At 54.5% G+C, this 26,168-nt stretch overlaps 1 protein-coding gene across 3 annotated transcripts in view; it reads right to left on the bottom strand.

Moving 5' to 3' along the window:
• Positions 1–4,879: 4,879 nt before the first annotated feature.
• The window catches only part of LOC111153772 (sodium voltage-gated channel beta subunit 4), a 25,161-nt gene continuing 3,872 nt past the window's right edge, over positions 4,880–26,168 (bottom strand). Inside the window, exons 1-5 of one of the 3 annotated variants that reach the window (XM_022513004.1) lie at positions 22,107–22,424; positions 14,303–14,475; positions 13,060–13,288; positions 10,361–10,490; positions 4,880–6,602 (exon numbers count right to left, since the gene is read on the bottom strand). In XM_022513004.1, coding sequence (XP_022368712.1) covers positions 6,509–6,602; positions 10,361–10,490; positions 13,060–13,288; positions 14,303–14,475; positions 22,107–22,167 — 687 coding nt within the window. In that variant the 5' untranslated portion in view covers positions 22,168–22,424 and the 3' untranslated portion in view covers positions 4,880–6,508. Of the gene's footprint in view, positions 6,603–10,360; positions 10,491–13,059; positions 13,289–14,302; positions 14,476–22,106; positions 22,425–26,168 lie in introns of those variants that run through there. The other 2 variants (XM_022513006.1, XM_022513005.1) reach the window with 2 other exon arrangements.

The following is a 26,168-nucleotide window of genomic DNA, read 5'->3' as shown; positions in this document are numbered from 1 at the left end:
CAGGCTCCCTGCTGAGCAGAGAGCCTGATGTGGGGCTTGATCCCAGGACCATTAGATCATGACCTGAGCCAAAGGCAGAGGCTTAACCCACTGAGCCACCCAGGCACCCCTGCCACCCAGACGCCCCTGATTGTTTTGAGCCTCAGCAAGGAGAACAACCAGACTATGAGTCAGCAGAAAAAAGAAGATGTCAAAGGGGCAACAGGGAAGTGCCTGGGTGGCGCAGTTGGTTAAGCATCTGCCTTCCACTCAGGTCATTATCCCAGGGTCCTGGGATCCAGGCCCACATTGGGCTCCCCACTCAGCAGGGAGTCTGTTCCTCCCTCTCTCTCCCCAACCTGCCCTGCTCAGTCTTTCAAATAAATAAGTAAAATCTTGAGGGGAAAAAAGGGGTGGGGGCAACGGGAGCAGAATAATAGGGTCTTCTGGGCTATTATGAGGAATGAGTAAGACAAACTGGAAGGTTCTGACCAAAAAGAGTACCATCTAATTTTTTGTAATTTTTTAAGACATCCTTTACGTACAATAAAATTCATCATCTTTAGTGTAGAGTTCTACCAATTTTGACAACCATGGACAAGCAAGCAACCACAGCTCCGTCACCCTCCAAAAGCCTCTCTTGCCCTTTAGAGCCTTCCCCATGCCCTCCTCCAGCCCCCATCAACCACTCATCTGTTTTGCGTCCCTATAGCGCTGCCTTTCCCAGGACAGCACAGAAGTGGGACAATACAGTAGGTACTTTCTCCAGTCTGCCTTCTTTCACTCAGCATCATGCATCCATACGGGCACACAGAGCTTTTTACTACCGAGAGGTAAGCCACAGGACGGACGGTCCAGCCATTCAGCAGCTCAAGGACAAGCAGGGTGTTTCCTTTTTCGGCGGTGACAAACGAAGCTTCTACAAACACGTGTGTCCAGGTTTCTATGCGACTGGAAGTTTCATCAATCTCTCCCGACAGAAGATGGAGAGTAAATTCACTCTCCCGTCTGAAACAACTCAAAAACTGGGGTCAGAAGGGCTTTCGGACCCAGGACACGAGGCAGCCCGGGGAAGTGATCTAAGGGCAGACAAACATGCCACGCGCCCCACCATCTGTGACAGGACGGGACAGAGAGGCTGGCAACACCAGAGACGGGGCCAGAAGGCCGGAAGGGCTCACCTTCCAAGTCCCGGGGCACAGCGAGCTTCACAGGGAGAATTCGGGGGACCCGCAGAGGGAACTCCGCAGCTTCTTCCCTGCTCCCAGAGACACGCGAGCGTGAGGAAACTACCCGAAGCTGAAGAAGAGCCGCCAGAGAGGGGTGGCCAGACCAGTCCCCGGCGCCCACACCAGGCCCAGAGTAGGAACACCGCCACCAACTTTGTCTCATTCGTTCCCACGGGCAGGGTGTTCAAAGGGGGCTGCCTCAGGAGGGCCGCGAGATCAGCCCTAGGCGAAAGGCTGCCCTGTCAGCCCTCGGATGCCCCCGCCATGCTCTTCCGGTGGCGCTTCCGGCGTCACGTGGTCTCCTCCCACACGCACTACCGGAGTCAGCTGAAGACTCGCGAGGACCCTGGGCCGGTGTCAGGCCCTGGGAATGCTAATTGCCTTCACCTTCCAGTTTCTCATCAACTCAGAGAGTCGCCGGCCATAGGCGGGTTCCCTCCCTGCACCGCAGCCTGGAAATCCTCTTCAGGCTGTGCATTCGGCCTACCGAGGAGGGCTACCTCACTTGTCTGTCCCTTTCAGGAATCACCGTCCTCCCATCCCTGGGGTCCTACATCTGAAAGCCACAGTATCGTCTAGTCTCTCCACTTCCGTAGGTGTTTGAGGTTCAGAGGTACACGGTCCCCAAGTCTCTGTCTTGTCTGGAAGCACAGATGACATCATCTCGTTTTGTTTTGAAGGGACCACTCAAGAGACCAGACTGAGGACGGGCTTGGGCAGAAGTAGGCAGAGCAGGGAGGGAAGGTGCTGAGGGAATCCGGGTGAGAGCGCATGGGCCGGCTTCCAGATCACACCGATGACGGCCTCGCAGGTGACTGAGTTCAGGACCTGTTTGGAACATAGAACTGTTGAGATTTGCTGATCAAACGGTTTCAGGTGTGAGAGGAAATAGGCATAGTAGACTCCACTCTTGCTGGCCTGAAGACGTTCATACATATCCCCAGTTCCAGAAACTCTTCTGAAGGCAGGAGTGCCTGAGTAATCCATGCTCATTTGAGATCGATGATATGAAATGGGCATGGGTAGGGTCGTTCCTGAGGTATAATAAGCCAAAACTCCTTTCCTCCCCTACCACCATATAGCCTGTGCCCTAGAACAGCCGGCTGGAGGGACCAGCCAAGCACAGCCCAGGGTGCTCATGTCACCAGGCGGTATTTGTCCAGTGCTCTTCCTCTCCAAGGCTGTCCTTGTTCATTTGAAGCCAATTTCAGCTGTTTCCAGATGTTATCCTGGGGCAGGGGGCCCAGGGAAGGGGATGCGATGGCATTTAGTGGTACTGGGATCATTACCAAGGTCAGCAGTCCAGGGAGGCCTGCCAAGGATGCCAGTATTAAAAGATTGGCTTTCCAGCTTCTCCAGAGAAGGAATCAGCACTAATATAACTTGAATGCCTGGGAACAGGCCACACATTCTTCGACATTTTCCATGTGTGATCCTACCTAGGCAGGTAATATTTTAGACATGGAGACTGGGGCTCAGGGAAGTAAAGGAACTTGTCCCAGTTACAGCTGGCAAGCAATAAAACGAGAACCCAACTCTCAATAAGTCAAAGATGGAAACCCCAAGCCATTTCTATTAAACATAATTTTTATTTCATTCAAGGCAAAGCTAAATAAAATTCTACAATGCCAAACGTGTTATAAAGGCAGGATAGTTGATCACATCTGTTCTGTGCTTGAACACAAGTCCTTGCTGGGTGTGTGCATATCTGTGCCTCCCAGAGGCACCCATGGACCAGAGGCCTCAGACCCACTGCTGCATTGTTTTGATCTATAGCTATATTTTTAAAAAGTGACTATGGGTATTGTCATCCAAGCCAGAGGAATAAACCATGCATAAGATAGTCAAAAGCTCTGAATATCAGGTGGGAGGTGGGAAAGGAGGGACTCCAACCTGGGACGCAGTGAGGTGAAGCAAGTTGTAGGGTTTTTTTCCGAGAAGTTCCCCTCCTTGCCCTCCCTCCCCTAGCACTCCTGGCAGCTGTCCCTAACAGTGGGAGGGAGTCATGGAGTCACGGAGTTATGGAACCAAAGAGCATGGCTGGTCTTCCCCACAGTCTCTTATCTTTTCTCAGGTTCCTGGTGTCCCAACAGGTGTAGCTCAGGCCAAGGAAGATGGCTCCCCAAATGTGCCGAGTCTCCCCCATCTAGCCCCCCAGGCCACAGGCATGTGTCTCCACACACACCATTACCTGCCACCATCTCTGGGACACGCTGTCACACCCCTCGCTTCACCTCCTGCTCTGGTCAGCCAGCCAGGTGGGTAACGTCTGAAGTCCCTTGACCCCTCTCCCAGACCACTCTAGCCTTACAGATTCATTCTGATGAGCTTTTGTTCAATTCCTACCCAGGGAGAAACCCAAGGCCTGGAATGCTGAGGTCCCGTTTTGAGGTCAAAGATGGGGAGCTCAGAAAACTCTATCTTTGGTCTCACTGACGACTGTCAGCACAGCTGCGTGCCTGCAGGACTCCCAAGATCAGTTCTGTAAATGGTTCTCTCTAGCCCACAAGTCCTGGAAACACCTTCACCAGCCCCTGCAGATCTGCATGCACCGAGGCTCTTTCTGAGAAGATGGCTTTGCCCACAGACATTCTACTGCAAATCCATGCCCATGTTCCTCCGGGTTACACCCCAGCACTAGGGCACAACAATTCTCTGTTGTGAGGATGAAACTGAACATTCCTGAGCACTCACTAAATGTCCATAGTGCCCCCAGGCACTGGGACTACCCAGAATGTCCCCCAGAGTCCCTGTCATCTCACCTCTATTGGAAACTCCCAAACAAGAGCCGTGGATAAGAAGCTTTAAGCATCAGAGCCAAGGTTTCTAATATTATAAAGACTAAAATAATTCCAAGGGGGAGGAGTGGGAAGAGAGAGAGCGCGCGCAAGAGTGAGAGAGAAAGTGCATGCGTGCGAGTGTGCGTGTGTGTGAGTGTGTGTGCATGTGTCTCCTAGGGATGGGACACAGAGGTGAGGACAGGACAGACTTGGAACAATTCCTCCAATTATAATGCCTGGCCTCCTAGATCCCTTTCCAAGCCAAAAAGTTGTTTCTTTGTTTGTTTGTGTGTTTGTTTGTTTTAAAACAAAAACTCACCAAGCCCCACAACCCGGGAGGTAGGTACATATGATTACTCCCACTTTATAGATGGGAAAAGCTGAGCCCAGAGAAGATGCATGACCCACCTATCAGTCAACAGTAGACCCAGGAGTGGAAAGGATGTTGCTCTTCCCCCACGGCCCCCCTGCTCTATATACCTGGCCTCCTCCAGAGCCAGTAAGGGGAGCCCAGCTGATTCAGCTCATTCAAATGTTGAAACTGGGAGGGGGAAAGAAAGCAGCTTTCATGAAGGTAGACACAAGAAGTTTTCCAAATGGCTGGTAGCTCTTATCTGTCTGCTTCTCAACCAGGACAATCTGAGCCTGAGCCTCAGGTTCTGGGGGGACAAGGATGGGAGTCCTGCAGGCAGATCAGAGTGGGACCCTGTGAACCCATCAGGTGGGGTGAGGGCCACAGGCCACAGCCAGGCACCTGCCAGAGCTGCTGCTCCTCAGTCTCCCCTACCCCCATCCTAGGGGAAGCCTGCAGCTGCTTTTTAACAGGGAGAATCCTGAGGCAGTCCCCATAACCTCTTTGGAAAGGAGGAAGGAAAGAAAAAAAAAAAAAAAAACCCTCTGGAAAGGGAGGCTACTGCCCTCCCATCCCTCCCAGGCCCAAAGGACCTGCAGAAGCAGATGGCAGAGTCCTCCTCTAATACCGCAGCACTCACTTAATCCCTCCCGCCCCGTGGGGACACCACCACTGTCTCCCCACAGCTCCAAGATTCCGTCACTGTCCAGGGGGCCGTGGGTGGCACCACCCCAGCTCCCTGGTCCCCAGCATGACCTTGGGCGGAGGCAGGTTGGGGAACCCCTCATAGTGGCACCCCAGGGCTGGCTGTCATGCACAGGCTGGAGAGGGGATGGAGGGGATGAGCCTGGACATGACAAGCTAAGGCACAGTCCAGCCCCCCACACAGGGGTGTGCAAACCAGTTCTCAGGAAAGCAAAGGAAGACTGAGCCCCCTCTCCCTGCTCCTCCCCAACCCCCGGGGAGGTGGGGAGGGGATGACAGAGCTGAACAGAAAGCAGCCAAAAAACCCAAGGGGCCCCCTCTTCTGAAGCAAGAGGATCCCTGAGGTGAAATCAAGCCCTTGACCCCACGGTGAAGGTGGACAACCCTGGGCCAAGGGAGAAGGTGTGATGGATGGGCAAGGGCAAGGGAGGTATGGCGTGAACCACGGGAGGCGAGGATTTGAGGGAAAAACACCTCAAGCAAGATGACACCACCTGCTGCCTCAGGGAAAGAGGAGCGGCGGGGAGGCAAGCTCAGGAGTTCCCAGGGGCGGCAATGGGCCGGCCATGCCAAGAAGGGGCAGCCAGGATGGGTGGGGCTGGGGTGGGCATCCCAGGGGCCAAGAGGTCCCGGACATAGGCTCTCCCATCTCTGCAGTCCTGCTTCCCCAAGGAGAAATGCTAGGAAAGGCATAGGCAGCACCCCAGTGCTCCAGGAAGGCGGGAGGCTCCCCCTCAGGAGCCCCTTAGAAACTCAGAGATCAGAGGAGCAGGCTAGGGGGGCCAGGACCCCAAGACCAGGGTGGCCAGCCCTAGTTGGGAGGGTTCACAGACTCCAAGCTGCAGTGGGGGGGCCGGGGGTCTGGGGAGTGGTGATGGATCGGGGGCTGCCAGACACCCTGTGTGGGAGGGAGGGAAGGGCCTTACTAGAGGGACCTGGGGGGTCAGTATCCATCAGAGCCTCTCACTATCGGCACCCCTCCAGTAGGCTCCCACCCCAGATCCTGTACAGAATCTTCTAGGCCACATCCACCACCAAAAGGGTTAGATCTCCACACTATTATTCATGGGGGTCCATCTGTTAGGGCAGGCCTCATGATCCCCCCAAGCCTCTCTTAAAGAGAAATCTGGGGGAAAACCAAGGTATTGCTCATACAGGGTGAGGAGACTAAAGAAGACCCCATGTACCCCAGGTGTCAGGGGAACCGCCCTCCACACCACCCAGCCCTCCTTTCCTTTCCTGAACTTTCCACAAGCCCCCTCCCCTGGCCAGCCCTCATCCCTGGGGAGCCCTGGCTGGGAGGGAGCAGGCAGGCTGGGCAGGACCCCAGTTTCTCCCCAGGAAGACTACAGTTGGAGCCAAGCAGCAGGTGTCTCAGGCACGTGGGTTCACGGACATGGCTCAAGCATCAGTTCGTCATCAGCAAGTGAGGCCTGGGCTGCCGCTTGGCCCCCAGCGGGGGCTCACACTTTGGTTGGTGGTTTCTCTTCCGCCTTAGAGCCGGGCAGCCCATTCTCTGTGTTATCATTCCCTGAGGAACTCACGAGGCACTCCTTCCTGGAGAGGGAGAAAGGAGGAGAGGGAGCTGGTGAGCGGGTGAGGAGAGGGGCCAGAGTAAGGGCTTGGCTATGGACAGAAGCCTGGGCCCTGCGACCAGCCCCTTGCCAACCCCATGGCCCTCTGTCAGGCAAAGGTGGCAAGAGGTCAAGTCACCGAACCCCTCTGGGCCTCAGTTTTCTCATCTATAAAATGGATATGACAATGACCTTCATGGGGAAGCTGTGAGGCATCACTAAGCACCTAGAACAGGGCCTGGCACGCATAGAGGACCCATAAGGCCCACTATCACCGAGTCATTCCAGCCTGGTGAAAGGCAAGGGCACCAGGCGCTTGTCCCAGAGATCAGTGCACAGGGGAAGCCAAACCAGGTTAATTCCCAGGCTGTGCCAACCCAGCATGAAGGGTGCAGGCCAGCAGGCAGTATGGCAAGGTCAAAGAGCTCCTTCCGCAGACCCCCTTCCTCTCTGAGCTGGCTGTGACCAGAGGGAGAAGAAAGCTCACGCAAGCGGCGGTGCAGGCAGAGGTCTGGGCAGCAGGGAAGGCGGGGGTGGCAGAGTGTGGTAGGATGGGAGATGGCAGCAGGAAGGGGAGATGGTTACTTGGGAAGACATCCCCACCTCCGGCTGGCAGCTGGACACGCTCCAGAGCGAGCATGTCACACCATAACCTCACCCGCAGCACCCGAGCTGTGCAGAGTGCTCCGGGGAACCTGACGGCTACATCAGTTTGAGCTTGCTTCTCCGGAAAACTTCCAAGCCTGTTTCACAGCTGCTGTGGCTGAACTATCTCAGCCTCACCCCGGACTTGTGTAGCCGGCTTCGAGGCCTTCAGGAAGGACTTAACTATTTTGTCCTCATCCGTTTTGTTTTGCAAAATTTAGTCCGTAGCTCCAGCCTTTCAAGCTCCTCCTAGACCCCAGTTTTGTTCTCCAACATAGTCACTAAGTCCCTGAAAACTTGACATCATTCCTGGTGTAATTCAAATCTTAATAACAATGAATGAGCAGAGACCTGTGGCATACCAGTAAAGACCTCTATGCAAATCGATTGATCGATCGATCGATCTACCTACTTATCTCTATACTTAAGGTAGTCAACCCAGACAATTCCCGTCCGCATCACTGTACTCCCAAGCACTCCATATTGCTTTTCTGAGAATCTGCTGGGTACCAAGCACGTTGTCAGACTAGGTGGCTGCCTGCTCTCAGAAAACTCACAGTCTTCCAGAGAATGTGACATTCAATGAGTAACCACAGTACGATGTGATAAGTGATAGGAGGAAGGGTTTACCAAGGAGGGATCCACATAGGAAGCCTCCTCCGAGGGGTCAGGGAGGGCTCTTTGGACAGGTCACAGAATTTGAGACCGACAAAGATGAGCAGGAAAGGAGAGAGGGGGACCTGCCCCACGAGTGGAAACCCTGAGATGCTGTCCAACACCTCCCTTCTTCTGGGGAAGCCACCCCATCTCTGCTGTTCATGCAGGCTTTCCTCGCACTCAGAGGACCCCTCTCAGGTTTCCCTGTGGTCTGTCTCCCACTTCCAGCCTCCCCCTGCCCAGTCCCTGTGCTCACCTAGGCCAGACCCTTTCTTCCAAAGCCTTCTGATCATGCCAGGCCCTGAAAGTCTTCACCAGCCCCCACGAACCCAAGAAAAAAGCCAGTCTCAACCCAGACTCCCCGGTCCCCAGAGGTCTCCTGGCAATGCCCTGTGCAGGCTTGTTCTCATATTCCCCCTACCAATCCCCCCAGTCTCTCGACTGACAAAAAGCCTTGTTCTCCAGACCCATGCCTCTTCCTAGACCCTGCCTCTGCTCTCAGCAATTCAGGAACGACCTTCTCCTCACCCTCCCCAGGGCTTACATTAGATCGTCTTGCAAGGCCTGCCACAAATGTCCTTCAACCAAAAACCCTTCCCTAGTATTCCACCCTCTTTGGAACCCCTGGATCATTCTATCACACGTCTTTGCTGGCACCCATCCTCTCTACCTTGTCTCACATTGATTTGCATACAGAATCTCATTCCTTCCAGAATATCCTACAGCATCTGGCACAGTGCCTTGTACACACTACCTCAGAAACAGCCATCACATGAAAGAAGAAATGAATGAACTCTGGATATACTCCCCGAATCAGTAGGATACAGTGACCATGGTTAAAGCTTTGAAGCCAAACAAGCCAGGATGCAAATCTCAGGTCCATCACTTTCCAGCTGTGTGGCCTTGGGCAAGCTACATCACCACTCTGAGCCCCACCACGCTCAACTGTAAAATATAAAAATTGTGGCTATCACATAAATACCTAACACAGTACCTAACACACGGTGGGCGTTCAGTGAATAACAAGAAGTATTACCACCCGTAGCCATCTCCTGATCCACCAGCGCCCTGGCAAGAAAATGTCTGGCCTGCCTTGTTCTTGATGAGCCCATGGCAGCGCCCAAGGATCGCTATTTTCTTTTCTAGGTGCTTTTAAACCACGAGTTGAATAATCTGTTCTCCAGTTTTGCTAACTATCAGTAGCAAAACCAAAAAGAGAATTTGGTCTAACTCCATGCCCATGGCCTCTCTTTCAAAATCTCCAAAACTCTGGCCACGACGCAAGGAGACAATCCAAAAATTCTTCATCTATCTCAGTCAGTGCCTCCCGTTCCCCACCCCCTGGTGCCTTCCTGACTTCGGCTTCCCTCCCTTGTTACCAGCACAACTTCTGCCCTTTCCAGCCTAATTCCCTCTTCTCAACAAAGCAGAATGAACAGGAACAGAAAGAGAGCAGCTCTCCCTTCCCCCTTGCACCTCCTTGCTGCTACCCCCCTCTCTGCTCCAATGTCTCCTCTCATCTTTCTTGCTGATAATACAACTTCCAGGGGCACCTGAGTGGCTCAGTCAGTTAAGCACCTGCCTTTGGCTCAGGTCATGATCTCGGGATCCTGGGATGGAGCCCCACACGGGGTTCCCTGCTCAGTGGAGAGTCTGCTTCTCCCTCTCTCTGCCCCTTCCCCCCATTCATGCTTGTGTTCTCTCTCCTTCTCTCACTCTATTTCTCTCTCTCTCTCTCTCTCTCTAGTAAATAAATAAAATCTTTTAAAAAAATACAATTTCCAAATGCCTTTTTATATTCACTCCTGCTTCTCTGGAGCCTGACATAGTTCTGGCAATTCTGGACCTGGAGCTCATACCCTCTCTACCTCCCCGTTTTCCCTCCCCTTCTCCTTAAGATGTTTATCTCAAACCTGAGCTCACCCTGAGGCTTCTGGGGAGGGCCTATCAGCCTTTGTGGGTTTTTTTTTTTAGTCTCCCCCATGTGAACTTCCAGAGTCTCACAGAAAGACTCCGATCTCTCTAGAAGGGTCTTCCCATTTTAGAGTTTCTATACATGGAATCTTCACTTTTCTCTGATGGAAAAAAACAAGGCATCTAAATCCTTTGGTAGGACTTAGGTTGGGGAGGTACAAATGGAAAGAGAGACGTTTAATGGGATGCATGAGGAAGCAGGATAAGGAAGAGTAAGTTCATGTACTTAGGGAACCCATTGTGCTCAATACATATGTACTAGAAGGGACAGGAAGAGGGGCTGGGAGACAGGAAAGAGTAGTAGGAGTGAGAAGAGAGGACGTGATGAGGGGACAGATGGAAGGATGAAGGCAGATGGAGGCAGATGACAGTGGAATGAGATGATGCTGGGAACACCCACAACACAAGACAGGAGTGGGTGGTGGGCCAGTGGGAGGACAGGAGCGTGCAATGGAGTCAACTCACTTCTTCTCCTGAGTCTTCTTGATGATGAAGGCAATGAACTTCTTGACCAGCAGGATGAGGATGAGGAGCCCGATGACCCCACCCACGACACCCAGGATGATGAGGGTCACTGTGTTGTCCACTTCTTCCACTGTATGGCCAGAATAGGGAGAGAAGGGGGCAGGTGAGGGGAGCAGGAGTCACCTGGAGCCCAGCACGATGGCAGCCCGATGGCTACACCCCTCCAACCCTGGCATCTGGGATGTGCCCACCCCCACAGGAAACAGAAGCTGGAACATGGCATCCACCCGGCTAAGGCACAACACAACCCCTCCACACACATACCCTCCCATGGACACACACACACGGTTCTGGAATAATTCACACTCAGGGCCCACCGTGGTTTGACTTGGCCCCCAAACTGCCACATTAAACCTGTCATTGTCTCTTTCTGGACCTCCTTTGTCCACACAGGAAAAATCAAGAATCTCCCTGTAACAACTTTTACGTGGCTGGAAGACTTTGGGGTCAGGGCGTCTGGATTTTAACTTCAGGGTCTCAGCAGTCACTAACAGGCTGGTAACTCTGAGCTGGCCACGTAAGCCCTCTCCCTCTGTTTCCTCATCTGAAAACTGAACTCGTGACCTCTGGAACCTTCTCCACTCTCTGTCTCCTCACCTCCATTGAGAAAACTTCATCCTTCCTATTGTTCTGACCAAAATCCTTGGAGTCATCCTTGACCCCTCCCTTCTCCGAACCCCACATTCAATCCCCCTGAGAATCCTAACAGACTTAACTTAAAAATTCCAGAATCCAGGGGCACCTGGGATGCTCAGTCATTAAGCATCTGCCTTCAGCTCAGGTCATGATTCCAGGGTTCTGGAATCGAGCCCCGCATTGGGCTCCCTGCTCTGCAAGAAGCCTGTTTCTCCCTCTCCCACTCCCCCTGCTTGTGTTCCCTCTCTCATTTTGTCTTTCTCTGTTAAATAAATAAATAAAATCTTAAAAAAAAAATTCCAGAATCTGATCTCTCAATACCACATTGGCTCAAGACATCCCGGCCTGGACACTTGTAGGGGCCTCCTAACCGGACTCCTTACTTCATTGTCTATTCTTGGCCCCACAGAGAGCTTGTTCTAGGTTAACTCATCTGCTCAGAGCTCTTCAATGGCTCCCATCTCATGCAGGCTTACAAGGCCTCACATAACATGGCTTAACTTGACTCATTTCTTGTTATTTGCCCTGCTCCAGCCACATTGGCCTCATTGATGTTCAAGTATAGGCCTCAGGGCCTTTGCACTTGCTATTCCCTCTGCCTGGACTATCTTCCCAAAGACATCCTCATTGCTCCCTCAAAGGTCCTTATGCTGTGTTACCTTTTCCATGAGGCCTTCCCTGGTGACACTGCTAGCACCCCATCTCTCCCTCCCCATTTTGCTTTTTCCCTACAACACCAGCCATGCTCTCTCATACAACACCATTTTCTTCTTTATTTTGTTTACTACATATCTCCCCCGACTAGATGGAAATTCTGTAAGGGCAGAAACTTGTCTACCTTGTTCATGCCACAGTAGGTGCCACATAAGGAGTTGCCCAACAGATATTTGTTGACTAGATGAATGAAGGAATCTATAAAAAGGAAGAAAAGATCCCTTCAAAGGGACATGGGAGGGACAAGGTGCAAAGGTAACAGACAGCACCTAACTCAGTGTTCAAGATCCTCCATAAATTTATCCTTCATAAATGTTGGTTCCCTTCCCCTCCTCTTCCATCCTGCAAAGGCTGAGCACAAGCAGGACAACATCCAGACCAATAAAAGGATGAGATGATGCCATACACAGCCTTAACTCCAACGGCTCTAGGCTCAGAGAGAGCTGCCTGGAAGGCCTCTGGCTCTGCCCTTGGCACAGCCAACAGTGAACCCATGGGCATCTCTCTCTCTCCAAGCACCTCACTTCATCCAGGAGAGCAGTGAGTCCCCAGGCACCCAAGAAATGCAGCACAAACAGGTTTCTTCCCTTTTTCTCTACTTCTGTGCCCCCTTCACCTTCCAGGCTCCCCATCCATGAAGTCCAGCATAACCCCACCAGCCCCTTCTCTAACCACCTCTAGTGTCGGCGGTCATGTGACCAGCTGGCTGCTCCTCACAGGCTTCTTCCCTGTCCCCCTGTCCCACCTGTGGCAGACTGCGGTCCTCAGCTGTGGTTATGCCTCCAGAAGGAAGCAGTGACTCAGTCTCAGTTGCCTGTGGCTCTACATGCTCTGTCCCTCTGTCTGTCCTCTGTTGACCCATTTTCTGTCTTACCCTGGACTATAGTCCTTCCTCAAGGAAGAACACTGGGGATCATTCATGTCCCTTTTGTTCTGATGCCTGGCATTCGATTAACAGTTGCTAGGGGCGTACACAAGAGTGGTAATCATCAGCTCACACAGAGAACTTTCCCACCACAAACCATCCTATATCCCATCCCTGCTTCTCACTAGCATCCTAGGATGGGGCAGAATTTGCAGGTGAGGAAAACCAGGCTCTGAGGGGCGAAGTGTGTATCGTAAGCTATTCAGGGGCAGATTAGGTATTAGAGCTAGGTTATCTGAGCTTCCAGAAGTGACTCCAGTAACTTTCAAAAGCGTAAAGCAAAAGAAAACACCAACGTGGTCCATTTTGCCATTTGACTGAAATGCCCTTTGACCCCACTGAATGGGGTACCCCCACTGCTTACGTTTATCAACGACTTGGAGGAAGATGGTGGCCTGGTGCTGAAAATTATTCTCCTTGGGGTTCTGCACATGACAGGTGTATTTGCCTGTGTCGCTGAATTCCAGGTTCCTCAGCAGAATGGAAATGTTGTTCATCTTCTCCTTAGTGGAACCCTCCAGAGTGATGCGATCGTCATTTTTGAACTTCACCTTGGGGTCGGACTTCTCGTTCTTTACTGTCCCGTCTATGAGCTAGGGGAGGAAGGGGGTGGGGAAGAGGAGGATCAGAAAGAATAGTGGTCCTCAAGAGTCATGGCATCACTCCAGCCCATTCCTCGGTTGCCTCACTGTCCAGATCTTGAGAGAGCCTACAGCCAGAGGTGCTCCCCCCACTTGGTTTCCTTCCAATACCAATAGCACTGCCTGTCTAACCTGAATTTCACTTGCTTCAAGCTAAACCCATTTTCTGTCATTAAGATCTCCCTGGAACGTAGCACAGCTTTTATCTCTTTCTTCATAAAAGCCTTTTACGTAATGGCTCTGGCAATTACCACTCTCATTTCCCTCTGTCACCACCACCGTCCACAGTTTTTGCTGACAACTTGTACCCTGTCCATCTGAATTCTGGCCCTCCATCAAGATTTGGGTCAATCCTACAGCACTATCAGCGGCCCTGAGCCCAGTGTTTCATTACATCCAGAGTTGGTCTCTTGTGGCCTCCTTATGTACACTTCAGGTCCCCTACAAGACTGCACGGTGAGTACTCACTAAACACCTGCGGGCTGGTCCATCCTCACCACCAGCCCACAGCCCCGCCAGTGCACCCTCAGAAGACCTTTCTCTTCTCTAGACGCCTCTCCGTTCTTTCTGGGTCCAGTTCCCCAGCCCTTCTCACATTTGGACTCTTCTCATTTCCTCTCTCCAAGCCTTCCAAAGATCTTTCTCTCTCCTGTCTTTTAAATTGAATTATTTTTACACAAGCTATCCAAGTTTCAGGCATTTCTTCAGACCAGACAAAGGACTCTAGCCAAGAATTCCAACAAACCCAAATTCTGGCAACACCATCTAAGCATCCTTCCCACTTAGATCCTTCTGGACAGGCTCTGGAAAGAATGCTAGGAGAAAGGATGACAATAGGTGGATTCTGGGGACCATCACAGTGAGGTCAGTCCAGAAGGGACCAGAACAGGGGAAAGGAAGGCAGGGGTGAGGTGACAGGGAAGGGAGGAGTGTCTGAGATGTCCTGTCCCTTCCCCTACTACTTACAATCCTGTAGGTATCACTGATGTTGTAGGACCACCAGAAGTGGAGGTCTTGAAAGCCAAAGCAGCTGGAGAAGGTGCAGGGTAGCAGGATCTCTGTGCCATTGACAGCGTAGATGGTGGTGGCCTTTCCCACAGACACCTCCAGCGACAAGGACACCGGGAGCAGGAAGAGACCTGTGTGACAGGCACCACCTCTCTTAAGAAAACCCCACTGCAATCTCCAGCCTGGAGCTCTGGAAGAGGACACTCGGGCAGGGAGGAGTGGCCCGGCCAGGCAGGGAGGTCGCTGTCGCCCTGTGTATCAACTTCCGGAGGATGGTTCTCTTTACCTCAGTTAACTCAGTTAACACTGCCTGAGCGAAGGGCCCTCGTTCATCTCTCCCCCTCCGCCTGGGCCAGGGAGCTGCCCGTGTGGCACCCGGAATGACCACCAGAGGTCGCCCCAACCTAGGAAAACGAGGCCCTTGCCGCGAGGCCGCGCCCCTACCCTGCGGGCGCAGTCCCCGCAAGTGCTATCCCCGCACCACCCCGTGCGCGGGATGGGCTCCACCTGTTTGCCGTGGGTGTTTCGCCTAGGACGGTGCGCTGCCCCTGGTTACATTTCCCGAATGGGGGTGGGGCGGGGCCCGGGGCAGGGGAAGGGGGGGTGGCGTGCGGGAGCCTAGTCCCTCGCGGAGAAGAGAAAATGGCCAAACGCAGCCCGCCACACTGTGCCGCCACCTCTTATCCGCGAGCCCCGGACACGCTCACCGGCGCCAACAGGCGGAGAGGCAGAGGGCCACCTCCCGCCCCAGCGTACTTGGCCGGCGGGGTCCCACACCCTCGGACCACGGGCCGGGACCCCCGAAACAGGAGGGAGCCGGCGCAGGTGGGGAAGGGACTGGGCCGCACCGAGTGGCGGCGAGCTAGCGCGCGGAACGCGATCCCAGGAGAGAAAGTGGGAGGGAGGGCGGGAGACACGGGTGGAGGCCGATTCCCGACTCCAGGGATGCTGGAGCCGGGGCGGCTTGGAGAGGGTGCAGGACCGCTGGTCCCTCCGGACCCGCCCCCACACACACCCCTGCCGCTGGGGCGAGTGGAAACCATCAGTCTCCACTCTTGGCCTTTGGGACTCCCCCCTCATGAGTCCTTGTAAGGGGCCCTGGCCTTCCTGTTCTACAGAGTCCTGGAGGAGACCCAAGGGGAGGGGCGTCAGAATAAGATGCCTAGGTGGTGTCCTCGCCATGACGTGAAAGGGGCACCTGAGGTCTCAGAGAGAGTCCTAGTCAGGTTCCCAGTGACCCCCCTTTCTGGGCCCAGAACCTTGCTACCAGCTGCCAGCAGGTAATTCCATTGCCTTCCCACCCCACACCAGTAAGATGGGTATCACTAATCCTGCATTTACAGATGGGAAAGGCGAGGCTCAGAAGAACAAAGTGTCTTGCCCAAAGTTGTACAACTTCTAGGGATTCTTGAAGTCTGAGCCCAGGTCTGACCGAAGAGCTGGTGGGCAGTTGAGGGGAGCCATACGGCTGGACTAATTCCTGTCCCAAAGTTTGCCCGATGTTTCCTCCCAGACCGCACCTTCTCTCAGCTACTTCGATCCTACAACACCACTCTTTGAGGCCCCAGACTCAGACTGCCTGCTGTAGAGACGGGACCACAAGGCCCCGCATGGGAAGACACTCGGTTGTGGTGACCAGGTGTACTGGCCGGGCCCCCTGAAACCCTCTGTCGTCCCAGGTCCATCCCCAGAATTGGTGTTGTTCCCAAGACAGCCAGGGTCGTCTTTGTTTTAAAGGTCAACAACCTTGCTCTTTCACCTGTCCTCACTCCCAAGGAAGGACCTCCTTTGTCTACCTTGATCCCCCATGGCCTCTATCCAGCTTTCCCTTGCTTTGCTCCCCTAAGCAATGCTTTTTAAATGACAGAGAAGGCTTGAGGAGAGCTGGCTGCCCTGTTCCTTGCCCTTGGGCTCCTCTCACCTTCTTCGCATCACCCTAGCTTCTGAAGGCAAAGGGGAGTGCTCTTACCTCCAAAGGCCAGAAAGAACCCCCAGGGGTCCAGTGACCCATCATGACCCCTGCCACTGTGGATAATAGTTGATGTGCCCATTTGATCCTCAACCCCATCCTATGAGGGACATACTAGCATAGGTCCCACTTACAGAGGAGACAACAAAGCACAGAGAGGTTAAGTGACTTGCCTAAGGTCAACAAGAAACATTTCTAGCATTCCAAAGCCCCAAAGCAAAAAAAAAAGAAAAAATCCTTTCTTACATCCTAATATAGTGGGACTTGCCCACCAAGGTTCCCATCAGTGCTGAGAAGTTAGCCCTCCTTCTTTGATCGGCTCTTAGGTGCCAGGAAGTGTTCTAGAGCAGTAGCTTTTCCAACTTGAGGGAATATCAGATCACCTGGAGGGCACCAAAGAGCTTGGCCCTCCCTCTGGAGTTTCTGATTCAGTAGATCTAGTGCCTGAGAACTTGCATTTCTAAATGACGCCAGGGAATGCTGGGGTCAGGGACAATACCTCGAGAACCACTGTGCTAGAGGGTTTCTACATAGGAACGCCAACTTTTATTAGAACACCAAAAGGTAGGTAGACTTTTTCTCATCTTACAGATTAGATGAAATTGAGGCTCTGAGAGGTTAAGTAACTGGCCCAGGGCCACAGAGTAAATGGTGAATTGGGGACTGGGCATTTCCTCTAAGAAAGGACAGGCATTTTATATACATTATCTCATTTAATCCTTATACTAATCCTGTGTGGTCATTATTTTTATCCTCAGTATGCAGAATGAAGAAACAGGCTCAGAGACATGAACTTGCTCAAGGCCACACCCCCAATGAGGGGAATAAGAGGTACTGACACTGTCAAAGCTACCTCTGCTTAGCGCGCGCAAGGTTTTCTTTCTACCTCTGCTCCTGCTCTGCGGCATACCTCCCCAGGAGGTCTGGGGACAGAGGCCAGACAGGAGAGTCAGCCCTCCAGCCCAGATGACGTAGGAGAACCCAGCTCTGCTTCCCACCCCCAATGTTCTTCCAAACCAAGCAAGAGAATACGGAGCTATGACAGGAAAGCCCCCAGGAGACGCTTCCTGATAACCACAGACCTCCCTTGGGGCCCAAGCTCCAAGGAGAACCACAGCTCCGGCCTCCAGTGCTCCCTGAAACCCCTTGCCCAGGAACCTGGATCCTGGGGAAGATGGGGGAACTCAAGTCAGGGGTCAGATCACCTCCCCAACCCCAGCCAGAATAGGATCTCCAAGAGTACCAAAAATACACATCAAAAGTAAAATCTTTCAAACTGCTTTAAATAGGTAGAAGCAAAAAAAAAAAAAAAAAAAGAGCAAAAGAACAGTCCAGAACAGGGGACAGACTATTTCTTTAAGGTCTAGCTCATGACAATGCACATTTCTGCCTGATTAGTGTGTGCCTGTGTGAATGACTTAAGTAAGATCCTCAGGACTGCCACAGTGAAACACTGCCATTCTCCCCACAGCCTGGAGGGGACAAAGGAAAGGCACAGAGGCTTTCACAGATAAGTCCAGAGCCCTGTCCAAGGGAAGGCATCAGAGAGGGTGGGCAGGGCCGGCCTCTGCACCACACATCCTCCCAGCAATCTGAAAGCCCTGCCCGCAATGTCTGAGAGGCTCCTGCAAAGGAAAGCCCCAGGGGCCTGTCTCCCGTGCTCTCTCCCGTGTGAAGCTGTGCTAGGGGGACAGAGGGAGCAAGGCCAGAGTGTTGATCCACTGGAGACCCCCAGAGAAGAGCTTCAGTAGGATGGCCAGGCCAGGAGCGGGGTGGGGGGGGTGGTCAGCAGGTGCAAGGCAGGCCCTGCTCTGCCTGCTGGCCTGCTGACCTTAAGAAAGTCAGGGATGCCACATCCAGCACGCAGGCCCCCAAACTAGGACGGTTGTCTTTCCTACCTTCTGAGCTTTGGTAAAGCCAAAACACAAGCTTACAAAACACAGGAAGGGCTTCAGTGAGTCCATCCCCCTGACCGAGGCACCCTGCTTGTAGAGGAGGATGGTGTTCAGATGGAGGGAGGGGAGTAGGTCTGGCCTTCATTCATTTTTGTACTCGCCCCCTGTACCACCTCATAGAGTAGAGACGCTGCTTAGAATTTCAGCTGTTGAGAATTTCAGTGTGTGCACATGTGGATCTGGGATTGGGGGCCTCTCTCTGACATCGTGGGACCGATGGGCAAGTCCCCATGATCCTGTAGCTTTCCACCCTGAGCACCAAAGCTTTGCCTTTCACTGAAAGGCCCTAACCAGCAAGCTCGTGCCTCTCTGAAGCCTTCAGTCCCTCCCATCCTCGCCTGGGTACTATGGGGCTTTGTAGGAGGATTGACTCAGGACTCCAAAGTTCCACTAAACTAGGCAATAAAAAGTACTCGGTGCATGCAAATCTTATTAAATACTCCCACCAGCCACAGTCTTCAGGCCCCCAGCAGACATTCCAAGGCAAATTCCAAGGCAGGAAATGGTCTGTCATCTTTTCCCACATCCAAGGATCTGTCACGGGGACACACACACACACACACACACACAGCCCGAGGGGAGGGAGGAAAGAGGGGCAAGGTGGCCTGGACTCTAAGTTTAGCTCCAAGGCCTTGCTTGGCATGGCAGGCGGAAACAGGCTGACTGTAATAGGGAAGCTGATACTCTGGGGCCCCAGGGGAGTCAGACAGGCTCCAAGTAGGAGCTGAGAGGCAGAAAGTGGGCCGAGGCAGCAGGACAAGACCCCCCTGGGGGTCGGGCCCTGGGGGCTGTGGGAGGCAGGGCTGGGCCAACCAAGGCCCCTGGGCCTAGAGACAAAGGAAAGATCTTAGCTCCCTCTCCCTAGGCAACCTGCATACTTCCTGCCCACCCCCAGGAGCTTCGAGGAGGGCCCTCAGAGACTACTGGATGCTCAACAAAACCAGCTTTGCCAACAAGCCCAAACGGTGTGCTTGTCCTTCCTCTTGCAGGGCTGCAGAATGCGGAATGCTCGCCTAGGCTTATGCGGGGATCCCCACACTCAGCAAGAGGGCGAAGTCTGAGAATCTGTGTTGGGGTCTACGGTTCACACAGAACCCAGTGGGGGGCGGACAGGCCAAAGGGTCTTGGGATACCCCATAAGGCAGCATCTCCAGAAAAAAACAATCACCAGGGCCAGATTCAAACCTGGTACATTCTCCCCCACCTCACCCCACGCCCCCACCAGTTTTCCCCCTTCCCGCCCTCTTCTGCGTTAACTCCTTACCTCCCCTTCCCTTTCCTTTTCTCTGAGCGGGTCTGAGCACCCTCTCCTTAATTGTGTTCTCATTAAACAAGCCCTTAATAAATACATACCAAGGGAAAGAGGGTTGTGCAACATATCGCCCTCACAAGTGATAATTAAACACAGAACACAGCAATTAAGCAAATGAGGGAACAAGGAAGGGGTGGGCAGGACAGATATATTACCAGTTACAAGTCGGGAAGGGACTGGCACCCACGGAAACCCCAGCTGCAACGATGCAGCCTGGGAAACTCTTCCTCCACTGCAGAGAAGGACGTCTTGTGAGGTTAGGAGAAATCTGTAGGATCAGTCTGTGAGACTGAGCTTGACATGAGGCCAGGGGTCTTGGGGGGGGGGGGGTGAAGGACTCCTGGGAGGCTAATGCTCTGTGCCCAGTCTCCACAGTCGTCTGGGCCCCCAGGCCTCCATCCCTGCATGCCTCCCCCTTCCCTCGGCTCATCTGCACAGTCCTGCTGACCTTCCCTCTCAGCTGACTTTGGTCAACTAGGAGGCAAGTCGGGCTGACAGAGCCCAAGAGACCTAGATTCTGGCCCGCGTGACCATCAGTTGGCCCTGTTGGGCGAGCCACCTTCCCCCTCTGGACCCTGGTTTCCTCATCCTTTGAGGAGCTCTGTGATATGGTTTCCACACTTCCTGCAGTGGACTGTCCAGTCGCCTCTGCTCTCCCCGGGCCAGACTGAGGGCAAGGACGGTGTCTGGGTCCCAAGCTCAAAGCAATGCCCCCTGGCTGGGCTCAGCAGTGGCCGCCTGGAACGTTCAAAGTGGGCCCCTGGTGGTATTTGCTCTGCAAACCAGAGGGGCAGGGAGCAGTAGGCAGGACCAGTTCTAGGGCCTGTAAGTCTCCCACCTGAAAATCACTCTGCTTTCTCCTGGGCTCCCAGAGGGTAGCTCAGGGCCTCACCCAAACCTGCTCCAATGAGCTCCTGCTCCTACCTAGTTTACCTAGTGGAACAGTCCTTGGAAGAAGTGGGGACTTCCCCCTGGAGAAAAGTACTGAGACTCTGCCCACAGTCCTCCCCCAGTGTGTAGTGTGGTGTGGTTTCCCACTGTGGTTCTATGAATATTCTAATGGCCCAGGCACTGGCATCCCACCACCCAGCTGGGCAGTAGGCGGAAGGGAAGCCAGAGGTGTTGATAAGTGGGCTGGATTAACAACCACATGCATGTGAAGTCCCCAGTGACCCCCTTACCCAGCCGTGGTCACCGTGAGAACTGGAGCTGATCAGAAATGGGATGGGGGGAGTGGGGTGTGCAGCAGCACGGTGCCCACCCCTGGGAAGAGATGCCTTAGACCTCATGGAGACCAACCTCATTAGGGTCACGGTGAAACCAGCACACATCTGTGCCAAAGGGGCAGGAGAAAACACCAGCGTCTTCTCTCTAGCTGGGGGATGCAATGAAATCAGTGGCCCGTGAGTGAGAGAAATACTCTCTCTTCCTCCAGGACCATGTGCCAACATGCAGGTCTGCAGACGGTCTATTTACATTTGCGGAAACAGCAACGACTGCCCTTAAAAGCTGGGTCTCCCTGTTTTCAGCACAAATGCCTACATCATGCGCCCAGTCCAAGGAGGGGAGCTGCCAAAAGCCAAATCTGACAAGTATAAACAGGAAGAGGTCCAGGCGCCAGAGATGGAGTCAGTTTACGTCAAAATCCAGCTATGGCTTTACGAGATTATATTCTGGACCAACCTCATTCTCTAATCTCTTGGAGTTCGCCACTCGAAACCATCATGTCCATATTAATAGATATTAAGACTCTGTTCCTTCTGTGGCCTCTGGCTCTAGCTCCTCAGTCTTCACATTCACCCCCAAAACCAAGAGCTGAGAGCAGATTAAACAGGTTCTCCCTGTGGGATCCCTTCCTAAGAAGAGAGACAAGATCCTTCCTAAAAGGGGGCTTGAATGATCCTCCAAGTCCCTCCAACCCTCTCCAGTTCTTGGTGTGGAGCCTCAGGGAAGACAGTGGGCACTGAAGGAGATAGAGGGCAGAGGAGACAAAGAGAAAAAGGGCCAGGAGGAAGGGGAGCCCCCCTCCGCCCCCGCGTTCCCCTCTCCACCCCCTCCAATTGGTGCATGCCTGATGCCTGGGCAACAAGCATCCAAGTTGCAAACAGCTCTGGGCAGGGGTAGAAAGCACCATCCCAACAATCACACGTGCAACCCCCTGACATCCCCCTCACCCCCAACCCAGGGCACAGACACCCTCGCCTAGCACCCCTAAACCTCGGAACCCGGGAGACCCGTGCTGCAGCCCCGAGAGGCAACTCCAGAAGCCTGGAGCTGAAGGCACCAGAGACAGCAAAGAACTAATCACGGGGCTGGCCGCTGGGGCGGGGGACGCGCACGGTCCCCAGGGGGCACAGCCGTCCGAGCAGGGCGGCCGGCAAGAAACTGGTGGCAGCGGGGCTTATTCCGTACCACGCCACGCTCCAAAGCCCACCCGGGTCCGAGGCACTTCTCTTCCAAGTGTCTCCTCCCCGGGGAGAAGAAGGTGGAGAAAGAGGAGAAGGGATCAAGCCGGGGCTGCCTTACCCAAAAGCCCAGTGCCCAGCCATCTCGCCCGGGCTGCGCCTCTGTCCCCGGCCTCGGGCATCTTCGTGTGATCTCTGGAGCGCGCCGGGGGCGCGGGGACGAGATACAGGGCACAGCCGCTCGCAGCCCGCGGTCTGCAGTGGGCCGCGAAGCCGCCCGCAGCTCTGCGCCGCCCGCCCGGGCTCGGGAAAGTTAGCGGAGAGAGCGCAAGAGCTGGGGGAGGGAGGGAGAGGAGGAGCCGGCTCCCGGAGCTGCTGCTGAGGGCAGCAGCAGGGGAAGGAGGAGCAAGGGGAGGAGGACGGCGACGAGCTCGAGGACCGCTGAGCGGGCGCAGAGGAGAGCGGCGCTGCGCCTCTGCTCTGGAAGCGCTCCAGCCGCAGGAGGGGCGGTGGCCGCAGCGGAGCCCGGGGCGCCCCCGCCCGTTGCGCACCCAGCCCGGCGCGCCCTGCCTCGCCACCCGGGAGCCCCGGGAGCAGGCCGGGCACCCCACTCCCTTCTCCATCTCGGGCTGGGCGGCTGCGGCTTGGCACTGCAGAGCCACCCGCAGCCGCCCGCATCGTCCCCGGCGCTGAGCTGCCAATTAGGAGGATAGTTTTGGGGGGAGTAGATAGGGAGCTCTTGGTGTTGGAAGGATGTGCTGGTTCTGCTTTGGGGACCACGAGTAGGGTAGCGACTCCCTCTCCCGGGGCCGCAGAGGAACCAATGGAACGTCCACGGGTCGCCCCGCCGCAGCGGGTGAGCAGGTGTGGGCTGGCCCACTGCGGACCCCAGCGCCTGCAGCCCTCCGCCTTCGCCCCCGCGGCTTGGGGCTCTGGGAACTAAGCTTCCAGTTGCAAACTGCCCCCGCCCACCGCCCACCAACCTCTCCCATTTCTTCGTGGACTCCTGAGAAATCGTGATGCTCCCAGCTAGGCAACCAGGCCAAACGCTCCCTATCTGCGTCCAGCTACACCCTCCCGCCACACCCCTACTTCTCATTTCTCCCCCTTAAGCTGTCCCTTCAGACTCTGCCTTTGCCCCCTCCTCCAGGAGGTTCCCTGGGCCTCCCTTTTGGGGTCTGGGGTGAAGGAGCCCGGGGAGGCCTCCCTGCTTACGGTTACAGCCAAGTAGCAGGGATGCAGGGAGACCTCTACCCAGCAAGCCTGATCTAACCTCTGAGGGAAGAGTGAGAAATGCTATTTAGGGTGGTCTGGTAGCCAGTGTCTGCTATCCTCGCTGTCCTCTTCAGCAGTCCCTTGCCAACCATCCAGACCCCTCCATCAGTCACAGATCCCATCTCCTTCCCTGGTCCTCCACTCCTCGTACATCTGGAGGCTGATTCAAACTCGAAAACCTGCTCCCACTCCACGCCCTGACCCCTGCCACAGCCCCACCGTTGCCTCACCAGCACCCCACCTTCTTAAGCTGGGGCCCCTAGTGGGCTTCAAGGAGATCATGGACCCCCCCACCCCCAGGTTGGCTGAGAAATGCTGAATGCCTGTTTTTCCAGAAGAGAGGCCTGCTCCCTTTCCTCCGTGAGCTGTGACAGTATTGCAGGAGCTCTGGGGTTAGGCGCTGGGGAGTCCAGTCCCAGCTCCAGCGTCTACTGCCGTCCGACCTTGAGCAAGTTATGCAATCTTCTGCAGAAGCCTCATCTGTACTCTGGTGAAGGGAATGATATTTACCTCCTGAGATTGTTAAGAACAATGCCACACTTAGGCTGGACGACAGGGAGGGGCCTCAGGGGCCCTGGACTCCTGAGCCCCCAGGGCCTTGCTCTGGCCCTCCTCTGGCTATCATCTCCCCCTTGGGCAAGGGGGTCCCATGGGGCAGAAAGGGAGGGTGGTCCATGCACCTCCCTCTTCTAGACCAGGCTCTGAAGATCCGGGCCTCTGGAATTCCCTGCTCCGATGACTCAACCCTGAGCCAGCCTCTTCCCCAGGCCCCTTCTCCCAGGAGCCAACCCTGCCTGACGGTGCACTCAGGTGGTGGGCAAGGTACAGCTGTTTGCAGGGGGCTGGGGCGTGTCTAGAACTTGACATCGGGTAAAATGTTCTCAGGCACCCATGAGAGCGGACCAGAGAAGGCCTTTTGGACTAGGTCTTCAAATTAAGGTCAAGGAAAAGTAATCAAGTCAGAGGACAATAGATAAATTTTAACCCTTTGTTATCCCGATTTAGAACTCATATTTAAGCACATATGTAATTTCCGTTTGTACACTTACTCCAGGCCTTACAAGCCTTGGGGGTGGACCTAGCTATGAGAACCAAATGAGATATCATTGCATATAAAAATGTTTAGCAGAGGGGCGCCTGAGTGGCTCAGTGGGTTAGAGCCTCTGCCTTCGGCTCAGGTCATGATCCCAGCGTCCTGGGATCGAGCCCCGTATCGGGCTCTCCACTTAGCGGGGAACCTGCTTCCTCCTCTCCCTCCTGCCTGCCTCTCTGACTACTTGTGATCTCTGTCTATCAAATTAAAAAAAAAAAAATGTTTAGCAGAGTGGTAGACAGAGGGTAAACATGCGGTCCACTTTAGTTCTTATTATTCTCATAGAGGTCTGTGCCCCCCCCCCCAAAATGCTTAGTCTCTTCCCATCTCCAGTCCCGCCCTCTCCTTCCTCCAGGAGGTCCTGGACACTAGATCCACAGGTCCAGGCATCCGGGCCTGCCCGCTTTATTTTTACAGCAGAGCTCAAGTTTCTCAGAACAGGAGGCTGAGGTGAGAGAGGAGGTGAGCCAAAGGGAAGGCAAGTGAACCCTGCCCAGAGAAGGGGAGGGGAAGGGACAGAGCTCTCTGGCTATCTTTAGATCCTGGCCGCAGGAAAAGGGGCCGTGTCCCCAGTGCCCTCCACCCTCCCCACTGCCTCCCTACGACCCTGCTGAGAGTCCTGCTGAGAGTCTGAAGGATCCTCAGGAGACACAAGCCATTTCACAGCTGAAGAACTGGGCCCAGAGAGGTAGAATGCATAGCCCAAGGTCACAGACAATGTGTTTCTCAAAGCCAGGATTAGAACCTCCCCCACTATGTGATTCCCTCCCTCCACCCTCGGCTTTCCTCTAAAGAACATCAGGAGGGTTCCACACCCCAGACAGAAAAAGTGCTTGAGGAATGCATTAGTGGCTAGAAGATTTCCACATTTTTAGATCACTTGCCTCAAAAATTCTCAAAACCCTAGCCCACTGATCCAGCTTGGAGGACTCTCCTGAGGGTGCTTGAGGACGGGGTGACAGAAGGTCAGAGCTCCTCCTCTCTGACCCTTCGAGAACCATCTCTTTGAGGAACCTCCCTGATTTAGCCCCCTCCGCCCAGCTCAAGACCTCCTGTCTCCGGGTGGGGGTGCAACTACGCACTGCAGCACCTGGCACTTTTGTTCTTTCCCCTCCTTCCACTGGAAGTCCCCTGAGGGCGGGGATGGTGGCTGGGACACAGTGGCACCCTGACAGGCTTGCTCCTTGGTGACAGGGAATGCACACTCACGTCTTGGGCAGCCTGGCTCAGAAATATGGGGAAGAACAAGTTTTCAGGGATGCGGATGGGGAGGAGGCCCCTTGCCAAGAAGCTGTCAGGGAGCTGTCATCTGGGTGGAGGGGGAGGGGGTGGGGAGATAGGGTCCAGATTGAAGGGGACGGAGAAAGGGGGGGCCACATATATTCTTTGAAACAGTCCAATAGTCCTCTCTGAGGGCAGGCAACCTGTCATTCCTGCCCTCCAGGCAGCTGGACTGGAGCCAGGAGGGAAAGTGCGTGGAGGGTCGGGGTGTAGCTGGGGAGAGGGGGAGCCCCTGGGGGCAGAGCTCAAGGTCCGGGCGACTGACCTGGAAAAGCTCTCCCAAGGGAAGGCACTCACGCCCGCCTGCCTTGGGCGGTCCCACCTTCTACCAAAGCAGGTAGACAGAAGGCTCCATGCCCTATCAGTTCTCAGAAAGGCGGTCACCAAGACCCCAGGCAGCGGGGAGGGTGAGGGAATGCTCCTACGACCTCCAGAGGTCTCCGGAGCTATTTAAAGAGGAGTTCCTCCTAAGTAACAGGAGCCTGGCAGGGAGCCTCCCGCCTCTGGCTCCCGCAGGCCCTAGCCCGCCACCCC

This window comes from Enhydra lutris, unplaced genomic scaffold, assembly GCF_002288905.1.
Source record: "Enhydra lutris kenyoni isolate GAN:26980312 unplaced genomic scaffold, ASM228890v2 scaffoldscaffold34, whole genome shotgun sequence".
NCBI lineage: Eukaryota > Metazoa > Chordata > Mammalia > Carnivora > Mustelidae > Enhydra > Enhydra lutris.
The sequence above is the reverse complement of the archived record's forward strand: the minus strand, read 5'-3'. Positions and strand labels throughout refer to the sequence as shown.